The sequence below is a fragment of the Rhinolophus ferrumequinum genome, chromosome 9, assembly GCF_004115265.2.
Source record: "Rhinolophus ferrumequinum isolate MPI-CBG mRhiFer1 chromosome 9, mRhiFer1_v1.p, whole genome shotgun sequence".
NCBI classification, from domain to species: Eukaryota; Metazoa; Chordata; class Mammalia; order Chiroptera; family Rhinolophidae; genus Rhinolophus; species Rhinolophus ferrumequinum.
Window position 1 is genome coordinate 10,890,586 of NC_046292.1, and position 22,286 is coordinate 10,912,871.

General features: G+C 54.2%; 1 protein-coding gene across 7 annotated transcripts; it reads right to left on the reverse strand.

The window, feature by feature from the left end:
• Window positions 1–9,786: 9,786 nt before the first annotated feature.
• CPLANE2 (ciliogenesis and planar polarity effector complex subunit 2) lies at window positions 9,787–13,803 on the reverse strand. 7 transcript variants are annotated; one of them, XM_033113512.1, is made up of 6 exons: window positions 13,680–13,803; window positions 13,119–13,241; window positions 11,881–12,099; window positions 11,252–11,376; window positions 10,776–10,912; window positions 9,787–10,553 (listed from the first exon to the last, which is right to left on the reverse strand). In XM_033113512.1, exons 2-6 carry the CDS (start codon window positions 13,228–13,230, stop codon window positions 10,304–10,306), a joined length of 843 nt encoding a protein of 280 aa, XP_032969403.1. In that variant the 5' UTR covers window positions 13,231–13,241; window positions 13,680–13,803; the 3' UTR covers window positions 9,787–10,303. The 7 variants fall into 7 exon arrangements, with proteins under 7 accessions (XP_032969403.1, XP_032969407.1, XP_032969408.1 ...); XM_033113516.1 differs by having other exon boundaries at window positions 13,605–13,796; XM_033113517.1 differs by having other exon boundaries at window positions 11,947–12,099; window positions 13,605–13,790.
• Window positions 13,804–22,286: the final 8,483 nt, after the last annotated feature.

A 22,286-nucleotide genomic window follows, 5' to 3' on the forward strand; every position in this document is an offset into this window, starting at 1 on the left:
GCAGGGAGGGGGGAGGTGAAGGCGGAGGGAACCTTGCAGGCGGGCAGGCGGTTGTCTCAACGTGCCTGCACCCCGCCCCCCTTCCCCAGAACCGGTTTGGCCAGTCTGGGGTACAAGAGGGGGGCTGGAACAATGGGAGTCCTATGCCCAGGAGAGGCTCTGAAGGACCCCAGACTGACGTCCTAAAGACAGGGAGGCACTGCTTTTCCTCCTAGGAGACAGGTCACCCCTCTTCTAGAGCTTCCCAAGTGTGAGATGTACTCAGGAGGCTTCTTGGGGCTGAGGAGCATCCTGGGAGGACCACAGAGAACTTCTCAATCCTTGGATTCCTCAGAGACCCTGAGACCTCCTCAGTGTGCTGACCCTCTCTGAGCTGGCTGCAGCATCCACAAAATGGACACATTCATCTCTATGACTGGAAGATGGCAGTCCTGAAAGGTGATGATCTGGCATCATCCTGGCTGGCCGGTCCAGCATCACTGCTCCTCATGAATGACCCGTCCTCCGCTGCCACCTAGAATGACACACCTTACCGTCTCCAATGGCCTCCTCCACCAGGAAGCCTTCCCAGACTCTAGTCCACACCAAATGAGCCCTCAGTAAACCAAATAGCCCAAGTAGAACCAGCCTCAGGTAAGGAGGGCCTACGCTGTGCCCGCCAGGCAATCTTCCCAAGCCTGTGAAAAGGGAAGCTGTTTCTCCCTAATACTACCTGCCATGTATTTGAGCACTCGGTAATTGTCAGGCACTTAGTACTAACAGGAATATGTACAAAAACACTAATACTTCTGTTGCTAATAAGTCACTATGTGCCAGGCACGGTTCTAGATACTGTTACTGCTCCCACTTGTCAGAAGACGACACGAGACTGTACAGTTGTCAGGGGCATTATCCCTTTTAAATCTCTCATCAGCTCTATAAAGTCCCTATCTTACAGATGATGAAATCGAGGTTCCAGGGATTAAATAACTAGCTCAAGGTCACACAGCTAATAAGAGTCAGAACGAATGTTCAAATCCACATCTGTCTGACTCCATCACCAACCTGGGTCCTTAACCACTACCCTGTACTGCCTCACCAGGCTTTGGGGAGGATCTGGTGAGAAGTGTGTGAGAAACCCTTTGGGAGGGGTCTCAGCTGCCCGAATTAACTCCTTTTATTATTATTCATACACTGCAGGCCTTGATGAACACATAGGAAAGGGGGTCCAGGGCCCAGACCCCAATGAACTCCACCTGGTGACCGTTCAATTAAAAGTGATTAGGTCAGTCCATAGCCTCTTATCCCCTTTGGCGCCTCAGAGCTTCGTCACATAATGAGAAGACACTGCACACAATGGGTGGGGACCAGGTGTCCGTGGAGAGGTGGCAAGCGTTGGAGCAGAGAGAGGTTTATTGTCAGCATTGCACATAGGGCAAGAGACGAGGAACATGGGGAGGAAGGCAGCGCAGGACTGGGGGTCTTCAGAGAACTCTAACCCTCTCATCCCGGCTCCAGGTGGACCTTGGAGACGCTGGCCAAGGTACTGCCTAGACCTAGCCGGAAACAGAGGACCACAATCGAAGGAGCATCCTGAGAGACCTAAGGTCCTGGAAGGGCAGTCCCGCCTCACTTGCGCCGGGGCTCCGGACACAGCGTCTCTGCTGCAGTGGACAGAAAGCACGACTTGGTCAGGCTGAGCTCGCTGGCCCTCCAGAGTAGAGGAGACTCGAACAGAGATGTTTAAAAGGGGGCGTGGCGTGGGCGGAGTTTGGTGAAAGGCGGGGCCAGGAGATAATTATAGGTAATCCGGCCAAATCCTCCCTCTTGGGAGAGAGCAAACCAGTGGGCGGGGCCAAACCAGAGGGCGGAGAAAGAAAGCTGAACTAAGGCCTGGAAGCCGGCAGAGGGGGCGTGGTCAGAGGGGTAGAACCAGGGTCAGCAGGTCCCGCTGACCGAAAGCTGCGCCTCGCGATTGTGCGCCAGCGCCAACTTGGCCAGGTAGCGCTCACGCTTTATCTTGATAGCCAGGGTGGCTAGTGCATCGGCACAAGCCAGGCTATGAGGTGCAGGAAGAACATCACGTGCTGGGGAGAAGGGGGGGCCAAAGAGAGAATGATTGCCTTAGCAAACTTAATTTATGGAGCACCTACTAAATGCAAGGTACTATTGAGAGCATTTTGAGTATTCATTGAATCCTCACAACAATTCTAGGAGGTGAATATAATGACTACTCCTGTTTTACAGGTGAAGAAACCGAAGCATAAACAAGTTGACATTTGTCTAAAGACACAGAGGCGTCTTTCCACACCTCTAAGGCTGCGGAGCCTGTATTCTAATTCGAACCCCTTAATACTGGGGACTCTGTTAGAGGTAGGGCTTGAGAAAGAGGATCTTGACCAAAGCTGGAGGGAAATGCTGCCTCTCCTTCCTCCGGGTCTGTGGCCAAGAGATATGTAGAAGTAGTAGTAGTAGGTAGTAGTAATATTAAATCATTGAGCACCTACGAAGTGCTAGGCACCCAGCAAGTGCTTGACATTGAGTCTTCCTAACGATCCTATGGAGTAGATCCTATTCTGTAATATATCCCCATTTACACCAGTCGGCCACAGAGTCTGAACTTGAACCCAGGTTTGTCCAACAGACAGATGGTTGAGCTTACCCGGAAGTCCATGACGACCAGACGCACAGCCAGCAGCTTCCAGTTGAAGAGAACGAGGTTCCCCTGCACTAAAAGCCTTGTACCTGGGTTGCGGAGGGCGCCGTAACCCCGCGAAGCTCTCAGCTCCCCGTGGGACATTCCCAGCACTCCTCGCTAGAGCCTGGCCCTGCCCCTTCAGCAAGTGCTCCCAGCCAGCTCTGCCCCCCAGACTCAGCTTCCAGCCCTCCTGGCTGAGGTGGCAGTCACTGGGGCCAAACATTCACCTCACTCAGGGCTTAGGGGTTCCACGGGGTGGCCCCACCTCCCTGCCAGAGCATGGAGCTGGACCCTGCTTTTTGGAGGCCCCACAGACAGATCCTGCCCCTACTAGGGAACGATCCCCACCTACCAAGAGCCAGCCACCCGGGAGTACTCATGTCCTCATTCATGAATGCCAAGCAGAATGCAGTACTGACCAGGGTGTCCCACAAATCCACGGGCCACTGCACCATTGGGCAATGTGCCCTCCCACTCTGGGACCAGGCTGCAGCTAAACTCCATGCTGAGGGGACGCCTCTCCCCACTATGCTCCTGACCTGCTGGACTTCCACCCACTGAGAGTTAACACTGGAGCCGTGTGCCCCCAACCCCCACCACCCAGGTCCCAACAGACCCAGAGGGCTATGAGTTCCAAGAGGCCTTTGGGACCATGGCCCATATCTAGTGCTCAAGAAGCCAATGGGGTACTTCTGGCCCAGGAAGAGGGGATCATGCTGCTGGGGAGGATGGGGGGGCAAGTTCTTTTGGTGATTCTCCCTCCCACTCCTTCCAAATGACAGTGGCAATTATAATCATACCACCTCCTGGGAGCCTAGCCCTTTAAGACTCCTGACTAGTCCTCATTAAAAACTGGAAGCTCCCTGAGGGAATAACCAGCTCTTGTTTCTTTCTGTGTCCCCAGTATCCAGTCCAAGGTGCTCAACGAAAGGCCACCACAAAGATGGCCATGACCTCAAACTGCAGCACTGGGAGGTGGGGGTGTCAGGCCTGTGCCACGCAAGGAGGAATGAGTAAATGCGGGTGTTAGAGTTTCACATCTACCCAATGAGGGGTTGACACGTTACAGAGAAAACTAAAGCCCAGGGAAATCAAGGACCAGCTTTAAGGTCAACTGCAAGACCTTGGTAGAGACAAATCTGGAGGTTCAAGGATGCTGCTGCTTTTCTGGGCCACTTCCTTGGGGGGCAACAGCCTCAGAGGGTGGGGGGGTCCTCACCTGCGTTTCAAGAATGTCACATGGAAGGGAGAGGAGTAGAAATTGACACACTGGAAGATGAAAACTGAAAGTGAAGGCATCTTCATGGAGGGTCTGGCTTCTGGCATCTCTGGGCAAAGCGCAGAGCTGGTCAGAGTTCTGTTGGGTGCCAGGGGGCAGGTATAGCCCATTGGGTCAGTCCATATGCTCTGTCCCCAACCCACCTTCCCCTAATGCCAACCAGTTCACTTGAGGTTGGCTGAGCAGTCCAGTGACACCAAGGCTGGAGCTGCAGGTTATGAGGTACAGGTAGCCCATGCCTCAAGACTCCCAGTTCCCAACTGACACCAGGGCACCCCTGTGAACCCCTGCCCTCACTCACCCCACTTGGTGAGCTGCTCAGCTAGGGAGGTATAGACCTGACCCAAGAGAGTGTCAGCCCCAGGTTGAGCACAGTGCTGCTGATGTTGACATTGCCAGCCAAGGCCGAGTGACAGCCTTCACCTGGAGCCCAGCCACATGGAGCGCTGCAAGGACTGAGGATGCCCACATTGGGCCTGGAACTCGGAACCATGCTCCAACCCTCCGTGGCCCCAAACGGCACTCCTTGGGTCATGAGCATTGGGCTGCCTCCTGCAGGGAACATTGCAACGCTGACAATGCTGTAGTAAATGATGACAGACACCAGGAAAATCACCACCATGCAGAGCTGGGGGCCAGCAGGAAAGGCTGTCAGAGCTGGAGGGCAGGCTACCAAGGTCCCAGCACCCCTGGAAGGGACACTCTTTCCAGAGCAAGGGCCTAAAGCCCCCTCACCATGATGAGGATGGCTGCAGAGCCGGTGAGTAGGCGGGAAGGCTCAAGGGACCAGGCTCAAGGGATCACACGGCCCTGCAGGCTTCTGTGAGGGGCTTGAATGGTCTTCTGTATATCCCATGACAGCCCACTGGATGGCTTTTGAGTAGGATAATGCAGGATGTGGTTTCTATTTCCAGGATTGCCCTGGCAGCTGAGAATGGATTAAGTGGGGCACACATAGGAGCAGGGAGGCCTGTTGGGAGGCTACTGCAGGAATCCAGGTGAGAAAGAATACTGGCCAGGACGGGGCAGAGGGTGTGGGGTGGCAGTGGAGATGGAAAGAAGCAAACAGATGCAGGATCAATGACTAGATATTTGGAGGGACAGGTGGGTGGCTGGATGGGTAGGCGAGCGGATGCTTCTCCCCTATTTCCTTGTTCAAAGCAGGGTTTCTCTTTGAGACAAAGGCTGCCAATGTTTAACATCATCCTGACATCAGGAGAGGGTAGAAAAATAACCCAGGAAACGTGTGGGAAGCTGCTAGATTTAGATCCTGGCATGCTGGACTCATACGTCTCAGCTCTTCCCAGCATGCCTGGGGCCTCGGGGAACTCTGGGAAGCAGAGTTGTGGGACTGGAGAGTTGGGCATCACTGCCGTCCTGAAAGTCACTGCAGTCCCAGTGTGGGCCGAGGGGCCGCTCTTGCAATTCCAGAGTTCCAGGAAGGCCATGGCCCAGAAGGACATGAAGATGCTGAAGAACATAGTTCCTGGATGGTCACGTAGGTAGCTCAGGTGCGAGGGACGGAGAGAGGACATGCTGTAGAGCAGGGCCCAGCACTGCCTTCCCAGCAGCCAAGCCCAGGTGCTGGGTCCCAAACACCTACCCATTTCCTTGCTTTCATGCCTGGCTCACCTTGGCCATCGGGCACATCTCAGAAATATTCCATGTGGCACAGGTATGCCAGAGAGTTCACATGAGGTAGGTACTCCTGCTGGCAGTTCTCCATCCTATGAGGGTCTATTATCAACCAGCCAGCTGACCCAGCCTACAGAACCCATCCTCTAACACTGCACCCGCCCAGCCACTCATGCTGGTATGTTGGTGCCCATGTTGACTAAGCCAGAGATAAAGACCAGGTTGCTCTCCAGGGCGGCAGGCAGCAGCCAGGCTGTGTAGCAGCAGGCAGGGGTGATACGATGCCGGTCTCCATCTCTGTACTCTACTCCAGCCCCCACCCTCAGCACCAGACTCCCCTAAGCAGGCAAAATAGATGACTACCTTCTCCCCAAAGTACTCTTGTACGTGACCCAGGGATTATACTTGTTGCAGCATCCCCAGTGGGCCCAGTATGAGTATAGCAATTGGCAAGGGTTTAGGTCTGCACCAGGCACCTGGAACCAGGGCAGCTCAAAGGGGTTCTAGGGGAACGAAAAGAGGGAGGGATGCAGGGAAGTCCCAGAATTCTCTCAGGATGCCCTGACAGTGGAAGAACGCTGATCTTGTGTTATCTCTGCCTCATGCAGTGAGAAGGCTGAAGTGTCCACCAGCGGACCAGCAATGCCCACCTCTGCACGTTTCTGCTTCCCAAAGACTGTGGCGGGCCAGGATCTCTGCCACTGCCAGAGAGAATCCTGGGTCAGCTCCACCCACTTAAGGTCCCAGATGGGCACTCTCCAGGCGATTGTCTCACCATTCGGTGCCTCTGCGTGTTGTAAAAGTAGGATTCGTGGGAATCGATGCCCAGGAGTCTACACAGAGCAGGGGTCAGACGCTGATGCTCTCTGCCCAGTCTCAGGCCTGACACAATGGAGTTCAGAGTCTCTTGGCTGAGGACAGAGGAAGAAGACGTGCCAGCTGCTAAAACCAGAGAGCCCATTTACCCACAAAGTTCAGCCTGGGCTGGGTGTATTCCAGCCAGGTAAGCATCTGCGGGGGATTGAACAGGTGGGAATTGGGGACCGGGAACCGCTAGGACACGGCTTGGACGCCGGCCTCCAGAAAGGACAGGCCGGAGATTTAAAGTAGGTTAAGGCAGGAGTTGCCTTCCAGACAAACCAACGAGGAGCGAATGAGCCTTGATGGGGCTAAGTCTGAAGTTGGCGCCCCGCCCCTCTGCTGAAGGCCCTGCCCATTCTGAGGTCTCACTCCACCTCACTCTTCCAGCTGGGAGCCGCGGAAGGTGCACAGGTAGAAGTCCAGCGGCTTGTTAGGAAGACGTTACTGCAGAGGGATTGCACAGACGCAAGCGCCGCAGCAGCTCCGCGAAGGAGTCCGTGTTGGGTCCGGCCTGGGGGACAAGCGCAGGGTCACCAATACCTGGGAAGATTCCACCCCCAAGATGACCTCGCCCGGGACCACACTTCTTCCCACCTGCAGCGGAGCGCGCAGGCTCAGTTTCTCCGCGTAGAACACGAGCAACTCCCAGGGCGCGCTCAGTTTGGCGAAGTGCACGGCGCAGTCGCGGTGTTTGCTGGGACCGCGCTCCTGGGGGGCCGGGTCTCGGGTGGGCCAGAGCCCGGAGCCCCTCCCTTGGCGATCCCGGCCAGGGGTGACAGATCCCGTTCCACGCGGGTCTTTGCTGCCTTCAAAAGCGCTTTGACACGCGTTTCCTCGTTTACATTTCAAACCAGGAGAGAGAACTAGCACCCCCATATTACAAACGTAGAGGTAGATTCTGACTAGGCCGGGGTTATATAGTAATGGCTGCTCTTTCCCATTTATTGGGCACCTCCCATGTGCCAGGCCTCGGGCTGAGCGCTTTACACACACTTCGCCCATTTGATCATGACAGCCCCGCTCTGGGGCTAACAGTACCATAAAGTTCCTTTTACAGATGAGGTGCTGAAATCGCTCGCGCAGGTCAGAGCCAGTCAGGGAGTCTCGGGGAGGGAGCCCATGCAGCCCGCCTCTGCAGCGCGCACCTCCACGAGGAGCAGCCTGGCCACGCGCAGGTTCCACAGGAACTTAACCGCCAGCGCAGTTGCAGGAGTCGCTGACGCTCGACCCGCCACGGGGGTCGCGGCTTCTCCACCTGCGCCAGCTGAGTGCGAAGTCTGTCCCATTGCAGGGGCAGAAGAGCAGTTAGGAACGGTCTGCCCCACCTTGTCCACATTCATCCTGAGTGGGTAGTGGAGGTATGTGTGTGCTGTACTAAAGCCAAAATTAAAGGAAATAGGGGCGCGTAGGGATGAGTGGGGGTATTTGCCTTTGAGACTTTATGGTGTAATTTCTGGCACCAAAACTGGGAAAAGACAACTCCCTGGCTTCCTGGTGGCCTTTGACACACCACAATGGCCTCTGCTAGGCCCTGAGAGGAGCTTTATCTGGAGCCCAGACTCTCTCCCTGTACGACATGTACAGGACCCACCACACAATTTGCGGTGTCCAGAATTTCAAGATGGTAACAGCAGAACATGAAAGCAGGTGCTGGGCCTTGTGGACCGCTCAGGGGGCAGGCCCAGGAAGTTGGCCTGGATCCCTGTGGGTGTACACGCCCTCCCTTCTCACTCACTCTCAACAGGGCTGAGCAAACAATGCTGGGATGGGGGGTGGCCAGGCTCCAAGTTCCAGCCTCACTGTCCTCCCTGCTTTGTTCTTTCCCAAGGAGACGGTGAAGGGAATGGTTCACCCCTTAGTTTGGAGTGAAGGTGGGAGATGGGTGATTCCTTGACTGGGGCAGTGCTAACTAACCAGGATAAGACTGGCCTGCCCTGCTGAGGGGATAATCTGGGTTATTTCTCCAGGGCAACCTTTGGGGGTCATGATATCTAGGCTCTTGGCAGAGCTGGTACCAAGAAGGATGCTGAAGCTTCCTTTCTGGGAGAGTTTTAAGCCCAGAGATAACTGGCTGGGATGCGGGGTAGCTGGTGATCACACACAGGTATGTGTAGCAGGAGGGTCACATTCAGGCCCAGAGGCTGTCACCAGGTTGCACTCCTACACGTTGCTGCTGCACTAGTGTGGTAAAGTCAACTGGAACTAAGAACAGAGGGGACCATGCTGAAGGCCAGCTGCCTGGAAGCAGAGCCGAAGGCCGCAGTGGCGTATGGGCTGTGCTGCCGTGAGGCCTGGGGTCCTGCCAGGGACATTCCTTCTCTGAGATACAGGATAAGCTCAGGCCTCTGCTCTGAACCAGAGGTGGGGGTAAGAAAGTGCTTAAGTCAGTCCTTCAGGTCCTGGAAGGGTTGACAAGCCAACGGGCAATGCCCATGATGGACAGACATAGCAGGTGCCATGCAGGCGAACAGTGTGCTTGGGAGTGCAAGCAGGGGGTACATGTATGAGCCTCCTGTGTGGGCCTGGAAGTGGGGGAGTGTTTTAGGACAAGTGTGTGCACACAGGATCACGTGTGCAAGTGTGGTGTACAGAGCTGCCAGTGCTGTCTTCTCAAGAGGGGGCTCCAAGGGCCAGCTGGCTTTGGGGGTCATGATATCTAGGTCCCTAGGGCCCTGCCAACTGGGTCAGACTGAGGTCAGGCCTCAGCCCAGGGGCCCAGCTATGGAGCCAGATGGGGTATCATAAGGGACTGTCAGAAAGTATAAAAGCCCCCTTTCGTCAGCACCCTCCATGCCCCCCACACATTTTAGCCAGCATTCACCAGTGCCTCTGGCTGATGGGGCAGGGATCAGACACAAGAATGGGCAAGTTCACTCACTTTCCGGCTCCTGTTCTCGCTGTCTTCCCACACAGCAGAGCTGCCCAACAGGCCAACTCACTCCCTGGCCCCACCTGGACCAGTCCCTGGCCCTGTCCAGTGATGCTGGCAGGCCCCTATCCTACCTATGCCTAGCCTGACAGCTTCATGATCAAGAAAGGCACTGCAGAGCAGGGCTCAGTGCCTGGATGCACAGGTGGACTACATTTCCCAGCCTCCTGTGCAGCTCTATGTGACCATGTGACTAGGTGTTGGCCAATGCAATGTGGGCAGAAATGAGGCACACTGCCCTAGGCCAGGTCTACAGAAACTGGGTGACTGGCCTTCCACTTGCACTGATCTGTCTGCTGACTGGATGTTGATGTCAGGGCAACCTAGGAAGCCACGGTCTCAGGAAGATCTCAGCCTGGGTCTCTGAACCAGTGCATGGAGCGCCAACCCCTACCTTCACCTCCACTTGAGGTAAGACATAAGAAAAAAACTTTATAGAGTTAAGCCACTGAGATTTCAGGGTTTATCTGGTACAGCAGATGGTGTTACCTTAACTAATACAAGCTCTTGATTGAAGTCACTTGAGGTCGAGGGCCCTGCTGGGGCACCCCCTCTCCCCAGTCAACCTCCCTGGGTGCTGCAGAAGGGGAAGGACAGCAGGAGATGGTGGGAGATGCCTGAGTCCTGGGCCCTACCCATGCAGTTCCTCAATTTCCAGAGCCTAGACTCCCAGGGCGGAGGGAGAAGCCAGTGGGCCTCAAACCACTGCCCCACTTCACTGCCAAGAATTCTGCAAGGAAAGTGCTGCTGGGGCAGAGCCTTTGCAGGCCACCATTCTCCCTGACCAGGCCCCTCTGGCCTGTCCTTAGCTAAAATCAATAGTCCTGCCCCAGCCCTGGGCCCTGGGTCCTGCCCTCTGCCCTGGGTCACCTGAGGGTCAGGAGTAGGGATCACAGGTGCCGGCTCAGGACGCTACCACACCTCAGCTGGGGGTGTTGTCTGGGGTGTTGGGGAGCAGGCCAGCTGCCACCTGGTCCTGGTGCCACAGCTGCTCCACCAGGCCATTGAGCACGTGGGCAACGTCGGCCAGCCCAGCCCGCCCATCCAGTGTGCGCCCATCTGCCAGCCGCCGCCCTGGCACACTCTTCACCCGCAGGAGGGGCAGTTCCCAGGCCTGCCGGAAGGCTGTGAGGTCACGCTCGGGCACGTCTGTGTGCATGTACTGGTCAAATCTGGAGGAGGGTCAAGGAGCCTGACCGGGGACCTCTGCCAACTACCCCATCACACCCAGTTTCTCCCTCTTCCCCGGAGCCCCACAGCCAGGGTCTGGGGGAGGCCGTGCTACAGCGTTTGAGATAAATCCCACGGGGCTAGACCCCAGAGCTGGGTAGAGGCAGGGTCTGCACCTTGCCAAGTGTGGCCTCTGACAGTCCTAGGGGCCACCCAAAGGATACTTGGAGCCGATGACCATTCTGACGACACCAGGGGCTTCATCTGTCATGCGGGCCAGCTGTCCAGGGAGGTCTTCAAAGGAGGCACGGTCGGTGAAAGAGAAGAGGAAGAGGAAAGCGTCTGTTTTCTCCTTGCAAGCCTGGAGATGGGGAGACCAATTCAAGGCTTGTAACCATGAGATCAGTGCCCTCCTATAAACTGCAAGGCCCCAAGAAGTCTCAGCACAATCCCTCCTTTCACAGACCGGGAAACAGAGGCCCAGAACAGGGTGTAGCTGGTCCCAGGGCAGAGCCCTGGCTGGGCCCCAGTCCCCAGGGCCAGCTCAGAGCTCTCGCAGCTAGGGCAGCGCCCTCAGTCCATTCATGCCCAATTCTGGCTCCTGCAAACCAGGCAGGCTGGGCTCAAACTCCTGGACTCAGAAGCCCACCTCAGACAACCAATCCCACCAGGACCCACCCAGGCCCCGCTACCTGCTCACCGGCAATATGTGATCAAACTTTTTGAGCGCAGACTCCCCGCAGTCCCAGAACTCAAAGCGGAACATGACGACACGGTCACTGGCCTGCAGCTTGGCCGGCCAAAATACCACAGTGGTCTGGATGCCTGGGGAGGGCAGGGTCAGCCACTTAGCATGGGAGAGGCAGAGGTGGAGAGGGTAGGGGGCCAGGAAGGAAGAGAAAGAATACGTCCCTGCCCTGCTGGGTCTCCGGTCTGATGGGGAAGGCATAGTCACAGACCTGGGAGAATTCTCAGTCTCATGCGGGGGAATCGATCTACCCTGGAGGAGCCTTCAGTCTACCAAGGAGATACAGCTCTCGCCCCAGCCATGACAAAGCAGCAGTGTCATTCATATGCACAAGGGGACACAAAGGCCCAAGGATACTGGAGGATGTTGCAATGTGATGGTCAATCAGCATCCAGTGGAAGGAAACAAGAAGGGAGGATTAGTGTTTCCGAGCACCTACCTTGTGCTGGCACAATGCTAGGCAACCCCCAGCAACCCCTTGGGGTTGGTACTACTATCCCTGTGGCACAGAGGAGCCAACGTAGGCCCAGAGCGGTGAAGTGACTTCCCAAGGTTGCAGAATACATGGTGGGGCTGGTTACCATGTGTGCAGTCCAGCGCCAGAGTCTTTTCTTCACCCCAGAGAAGGCCTTCCAGGATGGACTCACCAGTGGTCTCGTGATGTACCACGGGCACCTCCAGACCAGCCAGCTTGGCCACCAGCGCCGTCTTGCCCACGCCACTCTTCCCACACACGAAGATCTTGTAGCTGGCCGTGTCAATGGCCATGGGCGGGGGCAGCACTGGTCGCTCGAGCAGCCCTGGGGCAAGGAGGGAGTCAGGTGGGGTCAGGGGGTCAACCTGCACTTGCCCTTCAGACCGTGGGTTGGACAACCTCATCTCTAAGGGCTTTTTCAGGACTAACCATCCACGGTACCTCTATGCCCATTACAGAGGCCTGGGACCCAAGCAGCAGCCCTGGACGAGAAGCTCTGCTGAGAACACTTATGCTCCGTGAGCTGAGCCAAGGCCCACTTCAAATGATACCAAATTATTATTTTTTGAAGTTCGATGCATGAATGGTTTTTATTGATATTATCACATGTTCTAGATTTCTCACATGTAAAAGCAAGGTTTTTCATAATTCTTTCCTCAGTGGAGAAATATCAGCAAAAGTATTCTCCATTACTATAAATAAACTCCTTAGAATCAATATATCAAGATATTTATGAATGTTTTAAATTTAAAACTTGCAGAAAACTGTCTAAATTATGATACATCTGTAGGCTTAGGACCTCAAAGTCCTAAGTTGTGGGTTGCCCCTTCATTGGTCGTAAGCCTTCTGATACTTTGTCCTGGTCAGAGCTGGACTCTCACCGCTGACGGCCAGGCCCCCCTGCTGGCCTGTCAGCCCTGCCCTGCCTGGGGGGGTTGGCTTCATCCTGGAGACAGCAGGATGTGAAAGAGGCTTGTCTCTACTCACCAGTCTTAACAAGTCTGTAAGACTGTGATGTTGAGAAAGTTCAATGGGACTCTGTTGTGTAAAGTGCCCAGCAGAGGGCCTGGCACCTGGTGAGGGCTCAGTCAACAGCCTCTCTAGTGACAGTATAGTTCTTGGCAGGGTTTTGTCCAGTTTCCTGGCTCTGGTGATGGAATTAACTCTATGGCGATTTGGGGATGGGGGCCCCAGGGATAGGGCTTCTAGGGATCCCCAAGGCTGAGAAGTAGAGTGCAGCAGGCCCTCTCTGCCCTGCTTCTCTGCTCCACTCCCCACCCCACAGCAACCGGTGACAGCAACCATGGAATGACATGTGCCAGGCTGGGGGGTAGGCACACTTACCAAACAACCGCCTGCGGTTCTTGCGCAGGATGCAGGCCAGGTACTCCTTGCCCTCGGTGCTCTCGTGCCAGTCTGGGACAATCACCGAGCCCGGGGCGGGTGGTCTGGCCATGGCTGGGCACCCTGATGAGGTAGGGAGATGGCAGAATGCTGAGAGCAGGGCGAGAGCGTAAGTGTCCCAACCCGGACCTGTGATCCCTCTTAAGCTGCCCTCTGACTCTCCCACAGCTCCCTCCTTGGGTGGTGGAGCAGCTAAGGAGTCCCGCCCTTCTTTTTTATCCCAATTAGCATTTTTGGAGTCCAAGCTCCCTTTCACTGTCCTGGTAGGTTGGAGGTGGGGGGAGGCTAGACATTCCCCTCCCTCCTGTTACCCAGAAGGCACAATTCCATAGTACCGACTACATCACCGCCCCCAGGGCTCCCTGGGGGGCAGCCATCCCATTATTGCCCAGAGGGCATTTACACGGCCCCTCTCTCCCTTGTCACCTCCGGGAGGGGTCACACAGCCCTGTTTCTCCTCTACCTCCTTGATACCGACTCTTGGGGCCACTCGGCCCTCACCATCAGCAGTGCCCGCGGACGAACAGGTAGGTCCCTTTAAAAGTCCGCCTTGCGTTCCCGCCGCCCAGCCCGCCAGGCCTGCTTCCGCCCGTCCTGAGTTTGGCTTCAGTGCGCGTCGCCTGGCCAGGGGCGGGTGCATGAGTGAGGCGCATGTGCGGAGGGGGTTGTCATGGAGACGCCGGGGGCGGGATTGGGGTGCTGGGTTCTCCGCGGTTGGTGTGCAGCTTCCACCGCTCAGTGACACACACTCACACACACACACACACACACGACCTTTCCAGCCTCTCTGTTCCCTCTTCTATAAAGTGAAGGTAAAATGCTGTTACCTCCTAGGGTTCTTTACAAAGTGCCTGGTCCACAGCACTGATCAATAAGTATTATTATTATTGTTATACTATTATTATTACTACCACTCTATTAATCCTGCTTGGCAGGACCGCGAGATGATTTAAACATCTCTGGCTTCACAGATGGGGAAAAAGCAGCTCAGAGAAGTTAAGGGACTTGCTCAAGTTCTTAAAAACGAGTCAGAGGCCCACTGGATTGTACCTTCAAGTATTTATTGACTGATTCATCCCAGTCATTCAACAGATAATTGCTGAGTACCTACCAGGTGCCGGGCCTGGTCTACAAAAGACACTGGGCCAGTTACTCAGGAGGTGTGTGATCAGTAATAACTATTAGTTGGACAGGATGCAGCTGGGTCATTACTGGGAGGTTGTCTATTACACTTAATTTTTCCCAGTGTCCTCTTGCATTACCTTCATGTAGGGCAAATCACTGCTGTGTAAGGAGTAACCTATGAGGTAACGTTTACTGAAAGCCAACTAAGTGCCAGACAGTGGGGGCACTACAGAGGTTACTTCATTTACTTCTATAAACAAACCTGTGTAGGAAATGTTCTCTCTTCTTTTTTTTTTTTAAACACACTTATCCCATCATTCTTGCCACTTTTTTTTTTTTATTGGGGAGGGAGAACAGGACTTTATTGGGGAACAGTGTGTACTTCCAGGACTTTTTTCGAAGTCAAGTCATTGTCCTTTCAATCTTAGTTGTGGAGGGTGCCGTTCAGCTTCAAGTTGTCCTTTCAGTCTTAGTTGTGGAGGGCGCAGCTCAGCTCCAGTCCAGTTGCCGTTGCTAGTTGCAGGGGGTGCAGCCCACCATTCCTTGCAGGAGTCGAACCGGCAACCTTGTGGTTGAGAGGACACGCTCCAACCAACTGAGCCATCTGGGAGCTCAGCTCAAGGTGCCGTGTTCAATCTTAGTTGCAGGGGGTGGAGCCCACCATCCCTTGTGGGATTTGAGGACTCGAACTGGCAACCTTGTGGTTGAGAGCCCACTGGCCCATGGGGGAATCAAACCGGCAGTCTTCGGAGTTAGGAGCACGGAGCTCCAACCGCCTGACCCACCAGGCCGGCCCCTATTCTCTCTTCTTTTACAGATGAGGAAGCTCAGAGACATAATTGTCTGAGGTCACACCACACATAGATGGTCAGTGGGAAAACTAGACTCAGAACCCAGGGTTTCTGGATTCTGAAGTTTGTATCTGTTCTGTCCGATTGGGCCGTGTGTTTTTAAAGCTTTGCCCCAGCCTAGGAGGGCTGTTCCTAGTAAAGCTGAAAGTAGCCAGAGGACCACAAACCCACAAATCATGGAGGCGCATTATGTCTAAGAGGGTCGAGGAGACGAGGATGTGTAAGACAGGGCACTTGCCCTCAACTTGCTTCCACTGCAGCCAGGGAGAGACAGGACAAATGAATAGCCACTCCTCCAGGATTCTGCGTTGGACCATCGCCCATACTCCCAGGTCACTCAGTTCCCTGTCCCGCGGTCCTTACCGTATCTGCCCATTGTCGTGGTTATTCATGGCGGTGTGGAGCTCTCGCCACTGACCAGGAGAGCCTCAGTGGCAGGGCTCAGAGCTGACTTACCTCTGCGTTTCTAGACTTCACATCCAGCCCTGCACTGGCTTGGCTCGTGGCAGGCTCAGGGAGAGTCTGAAGAAATAAAGCAACTTGGCAGAATGAGCTTACCGGTTACCCTGGAGGCCAAATAAGATGTGATGTCCCCTTGGGCACAGACAGGGAGGTTGGTGGTGGGCAGAATTGCTGGTGGCCAGAGAGTTAGGGGAATCAGTCTTCAGCGCCCTCAAGAGCTCATGAAGAGGACACTTCCCTGAGCACCAGGAGCCCGTTCAAAACATGGATTCTTGGGCTCTGCACCCAGAGATTCTGCTTTGGGATGTCGGAGAGGTCTGTGAGCCTGCATGTTTAACAAGAAGACTGAGCAGTGCAGAAGTTGGGTTCTATATCAGTCTACTCGGGCTGCTATACCAGATCACCACAGACTAGGTGGCTTATGCAACAGAAATTTATTTCTTCAGTTAGGGTAGCTGGAAATCCAAAATCAAGATACCGGCGTGGCTGGGTTCTGGTGAGCCTCTCTTCCTGACGTGCAGACGGCTGTCTTCTCACTATGTCCTCACGTGGCCTTCCCTCTGTGCACACACTCTTGGTGTCTCTCTCTTTTTATGAGGACAGTAGTTTTATTGGATTAGCGCCTTTGACTTCATTTAACTTTAATTACCTCCTTAAGGCCTATCTCCAAATAAATCACATTAGGGGGTAGGTCTTTAACATACGGATTGGCTTATAGTGAAAACAGGCTCCACAGATAGACCTCACTTAGATAAACACCACTGCTGGAGACAGGAAGTCAGTCAACGGTTGGGGCCTGGCAGTGAGGTGGTCAGAATTGTATTCCTGAAGGATGCTTGTGAACCATCCTGGTCTAGTGAGTTCCCCTCTGCGGTGCCCCTTTGACCTCTAACTTGTATGTCCCCCCTAAGCAAGTTCTCCTCTTCATAGGGCCTCAGGTAAAGCAGGTGGACCATCTACCTAAGGCTCTTCTAGTGTAGAAACTTCTGATTAGTCCACTCTTTTCTTAATGGTTTGGTCTCCCCCACCCCACCCACCCCAGGTTGACTGAGCTCTTCCTGGACAAGGCCCCACAAGGCCTTGAGAGGAGGGTTTATAAAGGCAGGGACGCAATCAGCAGCTCTGAGTAGATGGTGCGGGGGGGGGCAGACTCAAACACAGGCCTGAGGACCTGGAGGGCAGGGGCGAGTGGGCCAACCAGGGAGGTGAGTGGAGAAGGGGAAGTCAGATTTGTGTTTTCATCTCCTGCACCCTGCACTGCTTCCTCCGGGGTTTCCCTACTTGCCGGCTGGGATGCCACACAGAGCCAGAGTGCTCTTTTTTGCCATGTATGTAAATCCAGTACCGTGTTTCCCTGAAAATAAGACCTAGCCAAACAATCAGCTCTAATGTGTCTTTTGGAGCAAAAATTAATATAAGGCCCAGTCTTATTTTACTATAATATAAGACTGGGTCTTATATAATGCAATATAATATAATATAATATAAAATAATATAATACCTGGACTTATATTAATTTTTGTTCCAAAAGACGCATTAGAGCTGATGGTCCACCTAGGTCTTATTTTCGGGGAAACACGGTAGTATCACACTCATGATTATAGTCTGCCAATAGTTTTCCCTGCACTCAGAATACAATCCAAACACCATGCCTTCAAGGCCTTCTGTGATTGGCCCCTGACCTCTTGCTCTCTTTTCAATTGCCACCCTCTTCCCCTGGCCTGCTGTACTCTGGCCTTTTTCCGTTCCCATTTAGGGCCTCTGCGTTATAGTTCCCAGCACCTGGCGCACTCTACACCACCCTCTGTACCTCACATGGATGGCTGCTTCCCCTCGCTCAGGTCTCAGCTTGAATGTCACCTGCACAGAGAGGCCTTCCCCCTCTGCCACTCAAGCATTTGCCCCCGTGTCCCAGGCTCACTCTTTCACAATGTCCTGTTCTTGGTCCTGAAATTTTAAAATGTATTATCTGTCTCCCTTTCCTAGGAATAAGCTCCATGAGGACAGGTGCCTTGTCTTTTTATATATATCCTTGTATTAGTTTCGTAGAGCTGCAGTAACAAAGTGCCACAGACTGGGTGACTTAAACAACAGAAATGTATTCTCGGTTCTGGAGCTTAGAAATCCAAGATCATAGCTTTGGTAGAGTTGATGCCTGAGGGCTGTGAGGGAAAGATCTCTCAGGCCTCTCTCTGGCTGGCAGGTGGCCATCTTCGCGCTGTGTCTTTACATTGCCTGCCCTTTGTACGAGTCTGTGTCCAAATTTCCTCTTCTTATGACACCAGTCATATTGGTTAGGGTCCACCCTAGTGACCTCATTTTACTTGAATCACCTCTGTAAAGAACCTAGCTACAAATATGATCGCATTCTGAGGTATGGGGGTTCGGACTTCAACATAGGACAGGGCGGGGGGCACAATTCAGCCCCTAATAATCCCTACTACCTAGAAATATGTCTGACGTATAGTAAAAACTTAATAAAAATGCGTTGACTGACTGACTGGCTATGGTTGCAGCTCGGAGAATGGCCTGAAGAACAGCGAGCTTGGAGGAAGGACCAGTAAGGTAGCAGGGGGAACCTTCCAGGCACAGGTGGACGAGGACATGTATTTGTCAAATATTTATGAGTACTCCCTGTGCCAGGCCAGACACTGGGAAGGTAGTAGTGAGACACAGACCTTGCCCTTAGGTGTTGCACACTCTGGTGGGACTAAAATAAAGAACTAGGCAAGTACACCTCGAAGCAGGGCAGTAGGGTAGAGAGGAGGGGCTGACTAAAAATGTCAGATTCCATTTAAATATAGGATTTGGGGCTGGAGCTGCCAAATCACCCCCCGAGTTCTTTTGAGGCTGGGATGTACTTTTGAGGCTTGGGCGTTGGTGTCGTTGACCTGCACAGCCTCACGTGTCACTCCTCTGCCTAAAACCTTCTTACTGGCGTCCCCTGGCACCTAGCATAATCCCCACGCCACTCCTTCACCATGGCCAAGGCCCGCCTGCGTACTCTGCCCCAGTCACGTACTCCAGTCATACTGGCGTTTCCTCTCCTCCCGGCACTTGGCAAGTTCCTGACGGCCTCCGGGCCTTTGTTCTTGCTATTCTCTACGTATGGAATGGTCTTCCCCCATCTGTCCATGGCTGCTGCTTCTTACTCTCAGGTCTCAGCTGAAATGGCACCTCCTCACAAAGGGCTTCTCTGATGAGTCCAACTCTATCATACGTTGTCACATACCATTTTTATTTTCTTCATGGTACTCGCTTGGAATGGTCTTGCTTAATTGTTTACATATTTGTCTGTCCCTTGTCCCCTACTCCCACTGAAGGGCAAGTTCCACGAGTCAGGGACAGTGCCTGGCACACAGTAGGTACTATACATTCACTTCATGCAGGAAGGAGTGCCGGCCAGACAACTCCACCCCCACACCCACATCCAGTCAGCCGCCGGAGGCTGATTTTTCTCCCCATGTATTTCTCTGTCCTCTCGTTGCCACTGCCGTGATCCAGGTACCTGTTCCTGGGCTCTGCCTCTCATCCTCCATCTTCAGTTCATTCTCCAGTTCTGCCTTGTCCACTCCGGTCACACGGACCTTCTCAACGTTCCAGAAGGACCGGTCACACCCAGATCTCTGTGCCTTTGCTCAGGCTGTTCCCTCTACTGAAAAACCTTTTCCTTTCTTCCTCCGGCACTGGCCGTAATCTCTCTTATCCTTGCTTCTTGGGGTTCCCTAGCACTTTATCTGACTTCTCTCCTAATTGGAGCGAGTACAAGTTTTTACCTTCAATGACTCAGATGTTTAAGAACTAGAGCTTTGTTTCCTCTGGCTCAATTTAATCTCTCTCTGCATGCAGGCATTTTAATCCAGTAATTTCCTGGTCAGCTTAAACTCAGGGATTTCTCATTCCCTACAGTTTAAATGCGTAGTCTCTTCAGCCTTGTTTCTTTGCATCTCCCCCTCCTCTGGCACTGGGGCTCAAGCTGGGGTGGGAGGGGGGCTTACCCAAATGCCAGGGAAGCATGGTGGGTTTGGGGGGGCACATGCTCCTTGGGTATCGTGTCTCCTGGGCCTTTGTGGGCTTCCTGCTCCAGAAACTCTCCTCCATCCCTCTGCCACGGCCCCATCCATGCTGACCTATCACAGGTGTTCTTTCTTCCCACTGTGGATTCAGATCATAGCATCTTTCCCTGCTCCACCTGAGGGGATGACCTCTGGTCATCAAATGCACGCGTCGCTGTGCACTGTCCTCAGCCCAGAACATGCCAGACCTCCTAAAGCCCTTTGGCATTCTTCCTGGAGCAAGGGGAGTCTGTCGGAGGCCTACAGGCGTGCCAACATCTCGCATTACTGACTGCCAGAGGCCAAGCCTGGGACCCCACAGAAAGGCTCTGTCCTCACCTGCCCCCGGCCTCAGTTTAGCAGGGTGAGGCCGGGGCAAGGAGAAGACCAACTTCGTAGTTCTCTGGCTTCCAGAGCAGCCATCCTGGCCCTGGTTGGCTGTGTTGGTTACAGATGGTTCTGACTCCACCTCCTTCTTATCTTTTAAATATGCTATCTGCACTGTCTTTTGGCGTCAGACGCTCAGGCTTTGTCATCTTCAGCTCCATGTGACATCTCCCTGGTTTGTACAAAGGTTGTAAGCTCCTCAAGGGATGGGCCTCTTTGGAGTCACCTGTGTCCTAGTGCCTCAAGGGTCAGTACACACTCAGAGTATGGACGCTGAGAATGATCCCCAGGGTGGTCCTGGGTTCTCCTGGTCTTCCTATGGGAGGGCGGCGGCCCAGGACCTGTGGCTCCAGGACGCAGCTTTCTTCTTCCTCCCGGGCGTCTGCCTGGTAAGGCCTGGCTCTCAGCCCTCCTTCCCTGCAGTGGGAGAACAGACAGGCTCCCTGGTGGAGGCATGACACACTCTGCCAGTCCTCTTAGACCTTTTCTTAAAACATTAGCTTAGCTTTGTGCACGCTGACAGGGCCTGGGCCCAGAGCCCAGCCCTGTGGGGAGAACACTAGCTTTCCCACAGGTGGGGGCTGGGGCAGAGAGTGCAGGCGGGCTAGCCTGGAGAGGTGCTCAGAAGCACAGCACATGCCAGACAAGGGGTCCTACCCCCGCTGTGCCAACAGAGGTAAGGGGAGCACGGGCCCTTTTCTCCTCCAGAACATTCGGTTTCCTCCTCAAGAATGCCCAGCCCCGACAGAGCACCCAAGTCTCAAAGCCTTTCACAGGGTGCCCCCAGGTGGCCTTTTGGGGGAAGTACACCCATTCCACAGAGGAACAGTAATTGCTGGTTCCAGCTAAATTGCTAACCTGTGAGGCTGGCAGCATCATGGCCATTTTAGTGATAAAACTGAGGCTCAGAGAGGTGGTCAGTGTGACAGGGCCAGCTTTTGAACCAAGGTCTTTCCTGGTCCAAACTGTGTGCCTATGTCCCCGTCTTGCATCCTCTCTAGGAAGTCCTTTCAGAGTCCACAAAATGTCTCAAGAGTTGAAAGGGCATGTAGGGGTCCCTTGGTCCCATTCTAGATCTGATGCATCAATCAGCTCTGTCATCCCTCGCATGCAAGTTATTACTCTTGGTTTGAACACTTCCAGCAATGGTGAAATCATTACCTCACAAAGAATCCACAATATCACCGAACCGCTTTTGTTGGTGGTATATTGTAGAGCGAGGGAGAGATGGGCATATTTATGGGCACTGAGAGAAGGTAGACCTTAGCTGGGGATGCGCCCCTCTGCCTGGGGGAGGTGAGAAGGTGCAAAGAAGCCAGGTGAACGCCTCACACATGGCGGCCCTACAGCCCACAGGATGTCCAGGTAATGCCTTCCGCCCTGCCTGAGGGACCTGAGGGTGCTCCAAGCCTAGTCTTTCCCAGTTTCCCTGGACTAGGGTGACATGAGGCAGTCTTGGGCTGAAGAGCCAGCTCAAGGTAGTGACATGGGCAAGGCCTTGGTCTCCTGGTCTGAGTCAGTGAGTCCTGCACTGCCCACCACAGAGCCAGCTGGAAAAGAGCTGCAAAGACCCAGGAAGGAGAAAGGACAGTGCGCAGCGGCCCCTTTCCTAACTAGACCCAAATGTGCACAGGCCTCTGGCCCTCTCGTACCCAGGGGCGTGGCCAGGGAGGGTTATGCTAGGCCTGCACGGGAAGGTGGTGGCTGCCAACTCCTGGAAGGCTGTGGGTGAGTCACGGACCTTCTCTGAGCTGTGATCTCAATATTAAGATTTTTCCCCAAATCGGCACGCTGCCTCTTCTCTGCTCGCACCCATCCTTCGACCTGGACTGTCACACTGCTGTCTTCTTGTTCTGATCCCTCCAGAGCGGGACGTGCTCATCAGTGGTCAGGAGCGTGGCCTCTGGCATGGACAGACTAAGTTAGGAGAGCCTTACAGGCGGCCTGCCCTGGAGGCTGGGCGTGTGGGGTCTCCCCCTGGCACCGATGTCTGCCTCCTGCCCCAGGACCACCAATCGCCACTGGCATCCTACCCACTGAACATCGCCTTCTCTGCACCCCACAGACACAACCCACGCAATGCTTCAATTCCTCCAGTGACACCAAACTGGTTCCACCTGTTACATTGAGCTCTGAACGTAACAAAGTTCTTCCCAAGGACCTTGAAACCTCTTCCTGCGAGCTTCTACCCCCTGGACCTGGTTCAGCCCAACAGACGCACAAGGAGC